Below are 12,934 nucleotides of genomic sequence, written 5' to 3'. Positions count from 1 at the left end.
AGAGTGAATACAAAATAAATGAATTAATACAAAATAAATGACACAAAATAAATAATCAAAAATCAGTGATATTTTTATGCATCAATAATAAACTATCAGAAAAAGAAATTAAGGAAACAATTCTATTTACTATTGTTTGAAAGAAAGAAAGAAAGAAAGAAAGAAAGAAAGAAAGAAAGAAAAAAAGATTAGATACAAACCTGGGAATAAATTTAACCAAGGACGTAAAAGATTTGTACTTAGAAAATTATAGGACATTGAAGGAAGAAATTGAGGATGATACAAATAAGTGGAAGCATATACCTTGTTCATGGAATAGAAGAATTAACACCATTAAAATGGCCATGCTACCCAAAGCAATCTACAGATACAGTACAATTCCTATTAAAATACCAATGGCATATTTCACAGATCTAGAACAAATATTGCAATAAGTTATATAAAACTAAAACAAACAAACAAACAGAAGATAGGATAGCCTCAGCAATGTTGAGAAAGAAAAAAAAAAGTTGGGGGTATCACATTACCTGATATCAAACTATACAACAAAGTCATTGTAATAAAAACAGCCTGGTACTGGCATAAGAACGGGTATATGGATCAATGAAACAGAACAGAATACCCAGAAATAAACTCACACCTTTATGGTCAATTAATATTAGCCAAAGGAGGCAAGAGTATACAATGAAGTCAAGACAGTCTCTTTAATAAATGATGTTGGGAAAATTGGACAGGTACATGCAAAAAAAAAAAAAAAAAAAAAAGAAGCTAGACCACTAACTCACCCTATACAGAAAAATACACTCAAAATGGACAAAAGACTTAAATGTAAGTCACAAAATCGTAAAAATCCTAGAAGAAAATGTAGGCAGCAACATCTCAGACACCTCTCATATTAATATTTTTGCTGATATTATTTATGTCTTCAGGCAAGGGAAACAAAAGAAAAAAATTTAAATGGTACTACATTAAACTAAAATCTTTTGCACAGCAAAAGAAACCATCAACAAAATGAAAAGGCAACCCAGAATATGAATGGAGGAACATATTTGCTGATACATCTGATAAGGGATTAATATCCAAATTAATGTAAACTTTAAAAACTCAACACCATGGCCTGACCAGACAGTGGCACAGTGGATAGAGCATCAGACTGGGACACTGAGGACCCAGGTTGGAAACCTTGAGGTCTCTGACTTGAGCATGGGCTTATCTGGCTTGAGTGCAGGCTCACCAGCTTGAGTGCAGGGTCACTGGCATGAGTGTGGGATCATACACATGACCCCACGGTTGCTGGTTTGAGCCCAAAGGTCACTGGCTTGAAGCCCAAGATCACTGGCTTGAGCTCATGGTCACTGGCTTGAGCAAGAGGTCATTCGCTCTGCTGCAGCTCCTCCCCACCCGGTCAAAGCACATATGAGAAAGCAATCAATGAACAACGAAGGTACTGCAACAAAGAATTGATGCCTCTCATCTCTCTCCTTTCTTATCAGTCTGTCCCTATCTGTTCCTCTCTCTGTCTCTCTTTCTGCCTCTGTCAAAAAAGAAAAAAAATCAATGCCATAAAAGAAATAATCCAATGAAAAATGGGCAAAGACCTGAATAGATATTTCTCCAATGAAAACATACAGATGGCCAATAGACATATGAAAAAATGTTCAATGTCACTAATCATCAGAGAGATGCAAATTAAAACTACAATAAGATATCACCTCAGATATCACCAGAATGGCTATCATCAACAAATTAACAAATCAATGTTGGTGAGGATGTGGAGAAAAGGGAATCCTCGTTCACTATTGGTGGCAATACAGCCTCATGTAGCCACTGAAAAATAGTATGGAGTTTATACTAAAAAAAAAAAAAAAGAAAAATTTAAAAATGGATCTGCCTTTGACCCAGTGATCCCACTTCTGGAAATAAAGCCTAAGAATGCCAAAACAGTAATTTGAAAGAATAAATGCACCTCACCCACATGTTCATTGCAGTGTTATTACAATAGATCTGGAAATAGCCCACATGCCTATCAATGGTTGAGTAGGTAAAAAAAAAACCAAAAAAAAAAACTGTGATACACTGAGAGGGTAGAAGCCAAAAGAATGGAGGAGAAGGAGCCTGCAGGAATGACTGACTCAGCCAGTTAAAAATTATCCACATCCTATAGGTCTCTAACTGATCTCCTGGAGACTCTTACAATACTCACAAGAAAAACAGGATCTGTAAATAGATAGAACCAAGGGTCCAGAAACTCCTTCCCATTGCTGCTCCACCGAACCCCTACACCCTACCTTGAGTCATGAGGTACACACTAGGACATCAGACAAAGGAATCACATGCCCCTTGCATGGGCACTGTAAAAGGTATATAAGATATAAGAAATTTAACTTCAGAGAGCTGGTGCTTTGGTGTTACTAGTCCCACGTGCCCCACTGGCTACTAATAAATTCTTCTTTTTCTATTAAGTTATTGAGTGTTTCCTCCTTTGGGTGCAACAGATTTTTGGTGTACTGCCAGGAAGCAAAGAGGAATAATGCTCACATTTAGTGGACTTTAGGTACCCCATTGAGGAACCCCTGAGCTGCCTGTAGATAGCTCCACTGAGTGCACCAGGGATTTCCCCATGTGGACACCTCACAGGACAGATAGTGAAACCCCATCTATGGGTCCCAGCAAGTATCAGAAAAGAGGAATGAGAAAATGAAGGCGCTTCAGAGCCATGGTAAGAAAAACTGAACAAGGATACCTAGCTGAGGTCCTGCACTACTGGGCAGAAGGGAGGCCTGATCACCCTCTAGAGAGTCACTGATTGCCCTCCATAGGTTAGGAGTGGTGACTGCTTACTCTCCACAGGACAGGTTAGGTGTGGTGGGAGGTTGTGTGAAAGAGAGCGAATGCGGAGTGAACGAGACAGACACTGGGGAGGAGTTCCGACTCCTTCCCACTGGGTTGAAGCCAGTGTTGAGTCCTGAGCCATGGTTCTGTAGGGCGCCTTGTATGGCTAAAAGGCAGAATTGTATGCTGACGGTCTATATCAGCCTGCCATAAGCCAAGAGGGGAGCAGCCGGTGATGAACAAAGTGAGTGCCGGCCCCTCCAAATTTCCCTTACCCTTGTCATGGGAGGCATGGGAGGTTCACAGGGAAAAACTATGCCTCTGGCCACAATGATCAAGAACTTTAAGAAAGGGTTCTCAGGGGATTTTGGGTTTACCATATCTCCAGGGAAATTGAGGACCTTGTGTGAACTAGAATGGCCTGCTTTTGGGATGGGGTGGCTAGAAGAAGGAAGCTTGGACAGGTCCGTTGTGCGGAAGGTGTGGCAGGTAGTCACTAGAGATCCAGGCCATCCTAACCAGTTTCCCTACATAGACACCTGGCTGACACTGGTATTGCACCCTCCCCCTTGACTTAGAGGTCAGGCTTCCACTGTGTTAGTAGCAAAGGCATTTCACCAATCCTGGAGAGCTGCTGTCACCACTGGTGCCAGAAATTTTTGCCCCTAGTGAGCCAGAAGCAGCAGAAATTTTGCCTCCTCCACTGTGCATACCGGCAAGGCTTTACCCTTCCATACCTGGCTCCCCATCCACCCCAGAGACTGCTACTGATACAGGCCCAACATCATCAGATTTATTAAGTCCCAGCATAAGCTCGCCTGAGTGGGAGGCACCTCTCACTGCCTCACTGGAACCAGGTCCTGGCTTTCCTCCCCTACCTGGGCTGTTGTGCTCAAAGACAGTGGCCTGAGTAGAAGTGAGGAACACAATGATAAAAGAATAGGGGCACATGGTAAAACAGCAGGTGCTGGTGTATCAACCTTTTACCACCACCGACCTTCTCAATTGGAAACACCACACTTCCTCTTATACAGAAGAGCCTTAGGCCTTAATAGATCCCATGCAATTTATATTCCAGACCAAGAATCCCACTTGGGTGGATTGCCATTAATTGCTCCTCTCTCTGTTCAACATGGAGGAAAGACATTGAATGATACAGGCCATGACTAAATGGCTAGAGAATACCCCTGAAGAAAAACCAGAACCCCCAGGAATATGTGAGGGTCCAGATGCCAGGAGAGGATTCTAAATGAGACTTGAATGTAGAGGAAGGCCTGAGATGGCTCAGGAGATACAGAGAGGCTCTCTTCCGAGGTCTCTGGAAGGGAAGCCAGAAGGCCACTAATATCAACAGAGTGGCAGAGACTTTGCAAAGGAAGAATGAAAGTCTAGGTAACTTTTCTGAAAGATTATGTGAAGCCTACCAGATCTCTACTCCTTTTGATCCAGAAAGTTCAGAAAACCAGAGGATGGCCTTTGTCAGCCAGAGTGCAGGAGATATAAAAAGGAAGCTCTCAAAATTAGAAGGCTTTGCCAAATGAACATTCTCAACTCCTGGAAGTAGCCAACAAGGTCTATGTCAACAGAAAGGTTGCAAGCAGGGAGGAGGATGAGCACTGAATGAAGAAGAAGGCTGAGCTCATAGCTGCTGTCCTTCAGCACAAGAGCAAATAAAGCCTCCCCTGTTTGAAAATGGAAAAAAGACAGGCAAGGAAAAGAAAGAACAGTCAGGTAGGACCCCCCTTGCAGTGTGATCAGTGTGCCATCTGCCAGGGAACCATCCATTGGAGAAATAAATGCCCCAGCCAGGACAAGGGGGAGGCATGCTTGCTAGCCGCCTCCAAAGGGGGAGTCACATTGTTCAATGTAGCTGGGGAGTCCCTCTTGAACTGAAGGTGACTGAATTCAGGGGTCCCCGATGAGTCTATGGTCCATATGATAGTAGAGGGCCAACAGATGGACTTCCTGATTGATACAGGAGATGAACACTCGGTGGTGACCTGGCCAGTAGCACCGCTCTCCACCCACAGGGTGGACATTATCGGAGCCACAGGAAAACAGGCATTCTGCCTGCCCCGTAAATGTCTTATAGGAGGTCATGAGGTGACGCATCAGTTTTGTGCATGCCTGACTGTCTTGTGCCCTTGTTAGGGCATGATCTGCTAAGCAAACTAAGGGCTACTATATCTTTTGCTGACAATGGCCAGCAGACTTGCAGGTGCCAAAGCCGAGGCTTGTTCTAACTCTAACCATCCCCAGAGAGGAGGAATGGAGGATTTTTGCTACTGAGTCTGGGAAGCCACCCAGTCAAAGGCTAACCCAGAAATGGCTCGGAGTATTGGCTAAGGACAATCCTCATGAGCTGGGAATAAATCAAGTGCCAGTATGAATAGAGTTAAAGCCTGGGGCATTGCCTGTTAGCCAAAGACAATACCTGATTCCTAGAGAAGCCTTGGAAGAAATCCAGGTGCATTTACAGAGGCTCGAGGAACATGGTGTTATTATCCCATGCCAGTCACCCTGGAATACATCTTTGCTCCTCATCAGAAAACCAGGAACCAATGATTATTGGCCAGTACAGGACTTGAGAGTTGTAAATGAGGCAGCAGTGATTCTGCACCCAACAGTACCAACCCTCTACACACTCCTAAGCCTCCTCCCTGCCCAAGTCTCCTGGTTTACTTGTTTGGACTTAAAAAATGCCTTCTTTAGTATAAGACTGGCTCCTGAAATCCAGGAGCTGTTTGCCTTCTAATGGAAAGGCTTGGCTACAGGGGCAAAGGTGCAGTATGCCTGGACTAGGATACTGCAAGGGCTCAAGAACTCCCTCAACATATTTGGGGAGGCCTTTGCTCATGACCTCCAGCAGTTTCCTGCACAGGACATTGGATGTGTCCTCCTCCAGTATGTGGATGATCTGTTGCTGGGTCATAAGACTTTCTAAAGATGTACTTGAGGACTGGACAAACTTCTACACCATCTAGAGAAGAATAGATACAAGGTCTCAAAGAAGAAGGCTAGGATTTGCCAAAGGTAACCAGGTATGGGTCAAAGATTGGAATTCAGGACCCCTCCATCCCAAGTGGAGAGGACCTTACACTGTAATCCTGACCACTCCAATGGCTGCCAAAGTAGAGGGTATATCTGCTTGGGTTCACCACAGTCAACTGAAGCCGACAGCTCCCACAGAAACCCCCTCATGGATAGTGCAGATGAATCACAAAATCCCATGTAAGTTGACCCTGAGAAAGACAACATGCCCTGCTCTAGCCACAAACTGGAAGCTGGCTGGTCCATGTACAGTTGAAGCCTGAGGAACCTTGCTGTGGGGCTTCTTATAATTGGATTCTGGAGAGGGAGGAGAACCAGGGCAGAGGACTGTGAACTATATGTATCCATATCACAAAGGAAGGTCAAAATGTCTCCACCATCTTGCTTTACTATAGTTTCTATGAATGCCAGGGAACTCAGAAAGGGACCTGTACCTACAATCATACTCAATATTCAGTATGTGACCCAGGAAATGACCAATCTTATATCTGTTATGACCCCACAGACCCTCCTACAGAAGTAGTGTTTGAGGTTAAGGTAGTAAAGGAAGGAGGAGTTTGGGGATGGAATGATGGGCTGACCATGGCACAAACTAGGGTCAGAGGAAGCCCAGAACAAGTCATCTTAAGGTTTGATGCATGTGCTACTATTGAGTCATGCAGAAAGGGGGTGTGGATGTGGGTCCCTTGAGTTGAAGAGAAGCTACAGGGTAGATAAAAAGTACATATGTGCTCATAGCTACCCCTGTGGAATAACTGTGAGTATTGGTCATGTGTCCAATGGGCTACTTGGGAAAAGGACATCTCTAAAAGGAAAGATGTATATTTTAAAAAAGGGGCAGTTCTGTCAAACTGCATCACCCATGGGTGCAATCCCTTATAGCTAATCATAAACAATCCCTTAAAGAAACCCCTGTTGGAAGGCCAGAGAAGTGCTAACACTTGGCATTGATGGTAAGGGGCTAGATGCCATTGTTCCAATCCTTATCAGAGGTCAGATACTGGACCACCCTGCTCAAGCCTTCCAAGTACATAAGTCCTTTTATGAGGAAGCAACTGAACCCCTATGCCCACTACCACAATCAACTTATTTCTCAGGATGGCCGAAGAAATAGCTCATTCCCTGAATGTTACCTCCTGCTATGTATGCGGGGGAACTCTAATGGGGACAAGATGGCTATGGGAAGCCAAAGATTTGGTTCTCACCAGGGCTATGCCAAATATAACGCCCTCCCCCCCCCCGCACCTCTGTTGGCACCCAATGGATTTTAAAACATACTATTATAGGACAATACTGCTTGGCCAGAGGCGGAGGACATTTCATTGAATCAGTCGGGGATTTAACTTGCCTTGACCAATGGCATTATAATGCCATCTCCAAACAAAGCATATGGTGGGGAAACCAGACAAAGAAAAATTCATTGGCCAGATTCCCAGAGTTAGCTGGAGCCTGGCAGGACCCCAGCAAGGCCTGAGACTAGATAGCACCATGTGGACTTTACTAGATCTGCAGAAACTGGGCCTTTATCTGCCCTCCCAGGAGTTGGGAAGGGAACTGTATATGTAATTGGTATGATAAAGCCATCTTTCTTCCTCTTGCCTCTGAAAACAGGGGAACTGCTTGGCAACCTGGCCCCACAGCCCTCACAAAGGGTAAAAAGAGAACTCCAGATAGGAGACTGGAAAGATGATGAGTGGCCCCCAGAACAGATAATCCAATACTATGGACCTGCCACCAGGACAGAGAATGGATCTTGGGGATACTGTACCCCCATTTACATGTTAAATCTGTTTATCTGACTGCAGGCAGTCTTAGAAATCATTACTAATGGGACTGGGAGAGCCTTAACCCTCCTTGCACATCAAAAGACTCAGATGAGAAATGCCATCCACCAAAACAGGTTGGCACTGGACTATTAGCAGGAGAAGGAGTCACCAACTGTTGCCCACAGATAGATGACAGGGCCAGGCAGTTGAGAACCTTGTCAAAAAGATGACAAGATTGGCACATGTACCTGTGCAAGTTTGGCACAAATGGGACCCCAATAGCCTTTTTGGGGGATGGTTCTCAGCCTTTGGTGGGTTTAAAATTTTAATAGTAGTTTTATTACTCTTAGAAATCTGCCTGTTAGGTCTGTGTTTGTTGCCACACCTTAAAGAGCATGATAGAAGCCATAGTACAGCAACGAACTACAACCCATGTATACTTTACCCACTGCTATCAGGAACTCCAACAAGGGTTAGATGAAGAATGTGAGACTCCAGCATAAAAAAGGAATTTCTAGAGTCTCAAAGGAGGGAATGAGAGGAAAGAAACCAGAAGAATGCAGGAGAAGGAGCTTGCAGGAATGACTGACTCAGCCAGTTAAAGATTATCCACATCCTGTAGGTCTCTAACTGATCTCCTGAAGACTTTTACAATACAAGAAAAACAGGATCTGTAAATAGATAAAACCAGGGGTCCGGAAACCCCTCCCCCTTGTTGCCCTGCCCAAACTCCCCCGCCCCACCTTGAGTCACGAGGTGCACATAGGACCTCAGACAAAGGAATCACACACCCCTTGCATGGACACTGTAAAAGGTATATAAGATGTAAGAAATTTAACTTCAGAGAGCTTGTGCTTTGGTGCTACTAGTCTCACGTGCTCCGCCAGCTAACTAATTCTTCTTCCTCTATTAAGTTGTCCGAGTGTCTCCTCCCTTGGGAGTTGCTTCCTGCAACACATTTACACAATGGAATACTATGTGACCATAAAAAATAAGGAAATCTTACCTTTTGTAACAGCATGGATGGACTTAGATTATTATGCTAAGTGAAATAAGCCAGTCAGATAAAGAGAAATATCATATTATCTCACTTATATGTGGAAGCTAATGAACACAATAAACTGATGAACAAAATCAAAACAGAGGCATGGTCACATGGAACAGATGGACAGCTGTCAGAGGGGAGGAGGTGAATGGAAGAAGGTGAAAGGATTAGCCAACACACTATATGCATAACACACAGACACAGAAGAAAAGGTAGCAATAGCCAGAGGGCAAGGTGGGTGGTGGAGGTGGAGGTGGGCAAAGCAGGCAAATGGGGACAGAAAGAGACTGCTTGGGGTGGAGGTGCATGATGTGGTGTTATATTGAGTTGTACACTTGAATGCTGTATGGTTTTGTGAACCAATGTCATCCCAATAAATTCAGTTAATTAAGAAAAAAAAAAGTAGGAAGGAAATCCCAGACCTTCATTTCCCCACAGAGATACTGACTTACCAACAATATATGAACCAAATTGCCTTTGTGAGAATTCCAGAAACCAGTTACAAGTTTGTAGTACTCCACAGACACAAATGAGTAGGCACTGAGGTAAGTAGGAAAGTTCATTGCATTTTGCCTGGCCTAGCCCCTCTGATTCCCAGGCACAATGCACTGCAATGAGAGAAAAACTCCTAAATCCTGCCTTCTTCCTTGGGAAGAACACAAACAAATGTGTTAGGCTTGCTCGTGGGTACTTTGCCTGATTGGTTCATGAGCACAGGGCCATGCCATGCATGAATAGTCTATGTAATGTAAGGCTGTGGTGCTTGCCCTCAGGGCAGCAGATTGCAAACTGTGGATTGCCTGCCTGCTTGGGAGGGGCCGTTGTTTGCTGTTGTTTGCCTAGGAAGGGGTTCACCACCCTCAGCCTGTTTTTGGCTGGTAAGTCCAGAGAGAGAGAGGGAAGTGGTTTTCCCTGCCTACTTGCTCATCTGCCATTGCAAGATTCAAATAAACAGAATGGCCTCCTATTTCTGGCTCCACAGTTCCTTTACTGTCGGCCTGAATCCAATGTGAAACTGCATGGCCACGGCCACTGGCCTTACAGAGGGAAAGAGAAAAGGAAATATGCATTTCATATTCTGGCTTCTGGGGGGCTGCCAGAGGGACTTGTTTCTGTCTTTATCTGACTCAGAGCGCTGATAGGAATGGTTGTACACTTTAGATATTAGCGGTGGCTGAGAACACAGGCAAGTTCCATGACTTGTTATTGCACCAGAGATACAGCAGTACCAAAAATAGACACCAGGGGGAGCAAGAGATTATGGGCTTTTGAAAAGAAACAGGCAAGCCTCTGGGAAATTACATACACAAGTTTAGAGAAGACATATCCCCAGAAAAGAGTTGAGAGGTTCCCAGAATATCTAGCCTAGATGACTAGTTAAGGTCCTCTCCTATAATAAGACAGTATATAATGACTGGGAGAGGTATCTTTTTTCAAATGCTCAAAACTCAAATAAAATGCTAAGGCATACAGAGAAACAGAGAAAAATGACCCCATCAAAGGAACAAAAATGGTCATTATCTCAGTGCCAACAAAAGACAAAGATACTAAAGAAAAGAAAGTAACAAGACCATTTTCCTCTTTGAATATAGAGGTAAATAGCCTCAACCTAATAGCAAATCAAATCCAACAGAACATTAAAAGGATTATACACCATGACCCAGGCATGCAAAGTGGTTCAACCTAAGAAAATCAACTGATTTAATACACTACAACATATCAACAGAACAAAGGAAACAAAACCCACATGGTCATCTCAATAGATGCACAAAAAGCATTTGACAAAATCCAACCAACACCCTTTCGTGATAAAAACAATTAGCAAACTAGGAATAGAACTTTCTTAGTATGATAAAGGGCAATTATTTAAAACCCACAACTAACATCCTACTCAATGGTGAGAGATTGAAAGCTTTATCCCAATGATCGGAAACTAGACAAGATGCCTGCCCCCTTTACCAGTGGTACTCAATAGTATACTGGAAGTCCTGTCCAGATCAATTAGGCAAGAGAAAGAAACAAAAAGCATACAAATTGGAAAGGAGAAGTAAAACTATTTCTATTTACAGATAGAAATAATCTCACTCTCTATATAAAATTTCACTCAGAATTGATCAGAGCTAAAACCAGAAAAGTATTAGAAGAGATTTATAGGGTAAATCTTCATGACCTTGTACTTGGCAATGAACTGATTTCTTAGATTCGACACCAAAAGCATGAGCAACAAAAGAAAAAGTAGATAAATTGACTTTATAAAAATTAAAAACTTCAGGACCAAAGATGGAAGTTACCAAGAATGTGAAAAGACAATGTATAGAATAGGAGAAAATATGGACAATTAAATATCTGATAAAGGTCAAACAACTAGAACTCTTACAACTCAACAACAAAAGGACAAACCACTCAATTTAAAAACGGGTGAAGGACCACCTGGCTTGTGGTGGCGCAGTGGATAAAGCATTGACCTGGAATGCTGAGGACATCAGTTTGAAATCCTGAGCTTGTCTCGTCAAGGCACATACAACAAGCAGTTAGTGAACAACTAAGGTGAAGCAACCATGAGTTGATACTTCTTGAGCTTCCCTCCCTCTGTAAAATCAATAAATATAGAATCTTTTTAAAAAAATGGGTGAAGGACTTAAACAGATACTTCTCTGAAGATATACATATGGCCAACAAGCACATGAAAGATATTCAACATTACTGATCATTAAGGAAATATCACAATGAGTTGTCACTTTACACCCATTAGGATGGCTTTAAAGAAAAGAATGAAAATAAGCATTGGCAAGAACTGTGGAAAAACAAGAACCTTCATACATTGGTGATAGAGATGTAGAATGGTGCAGTTGCTATAGCAAACAATTTGGTGGTTCCTCAAAAGTTAAACATAGAATTACCCTGCGACTCGGAAAAACCACTGTTAGATGTACACTCAAGAGAAATAAAAACATATCTCCACACAGAAACTTCTAATGAATGTATATTGCAGCATTGTTCATAATAGCCCCAAAGTGGGAACAACATAAATATTCATCAATAGATAAGCAAATTGGTAGATATATACAATAAACCATTACTCAGACATAAAAAAAATACTATATATGCTACAACTTGGATGAACCTTGGAAAATTAAGTTTTTACATTAACTAAGTAAAAAAGGCTAGACACAGAAAGTCACATGGTGTATGGCTTCCTTCATATCATGTATTAGGGAGAGAGGAGTGAGGAAGGGTTATGTATTGGGTACAAGGTATTTTTCTGAGGTGATAAAACAATTTTGAAACTAGAGGGAGGTAGGTGGTTGGACAATATTTTGAATAATTTAAATACTATTGTTCATTTAACAAATTAGTAATGGGTTATGTGAATGTCACCAAAATTTTTTAATAAATGAGGAGCTGGCTTACTTCTCTTTTTCCTCTTGAGATAATGCTCGCCAAACAATTTTATTCAAGCGCCTGTTTAAAAAATAAAAATAAAAATAATTGCTTAGAACCAATACTTCATTTCATAGCAAAAGGCTGACCCCAGGTTCTAAAGGGAGCATGCAGGGAGCCCGGGCCAATGGCCATCACCGCTGGCCATGCCACTGTCATTTGCTAAAGAGACTGGCTATGAGTGCTCCCTCTCCCGGCATCGTTGCAGAAGCCCGTGGCTCGGTGGCAGTCGCGTTACCTAGTGAGGGAAGGTGCAGCTCTCAGCTCAATCAAGTAACACTCAGGCTGAGATCAAGGAGTAAACAAGCTGGTCCTTGTTTTCTCTGCATTAAGATACAGTGTAGTTCTAAATACCCACTATTCTTCTTTAAAAGTAAAAATATAAAAATATAAGTGTACCTTTAAGTTGCCTCTGTAAACATTCTTATGCCTGGATTCTTTGAGCAAAAGAGGTTTACAAACATACATAACAGGACTGGATCACACTTTAGAGATCAAGCAGCCTGACCTCCTTGTTTTCCAAATGAAGCCTGAGAAGGACAGACCAATGAAACACCTTTCTCACCCAGCGCAGCCTGTTGGCGATGTGGAGACAAAACCCATCATGGAGAGTGAAGCTTGTGAACCCAAGACAAAAGGAGGAAGGTGGAGCCTTGCTGATTTCTATAGGGTAGGGGGAACTCCTTCTCTGGTCACTAATCCGTGATGCTGCTCTCAGAGCTTAGCCCAGTTCTGTATCGCTATATCCTCACCCACACCAGGCTCCCTGAGGGTACGCCACAGAATGCTGGCTCCAGGG

General features: G+C 42.8%; 1 protein-coding gene across 1 annotated transcript in view; it reads right to left on the bottom strand.

Annotated features, from left to right (window-relative positions):
* VWA3B (von Willebrand factor A domain containing 3B) overlaps positions 1–12,934 on the bottom strand; it is a 271,732-nt gene that overhangs the window by 32,948 nt on the left and 225,850 nt on the right. The window contains 1 exon segment of the mRNA XM_066267787.1: positions 12,106–12,156. Within this exon segment, the coding sequence (XP_066123884.1) occupies positions 12,106–12,156 (51 nt within the window).

Source organism: Saccopteryx bilineata, chromosome 3, assembly GCF_036850765.1.
Source record: "Saccopteryx bilineata isolate mSacBil1 chromosome 3, mSacBil1_pri_phased_curated, whole genome shotgun sequence".
In the NCBI taxonomy this organism is placed as follows: domain Eukaryota; kingdom Metazoa; phylum Chordata; class Mammalia; order Chiroptera; family Emballonuridae; genus Saccopteryx; species Saccopteryx bilineata.
This window is presented reverse-complemented; position numbering and strand designations above follow the sequence as displayed.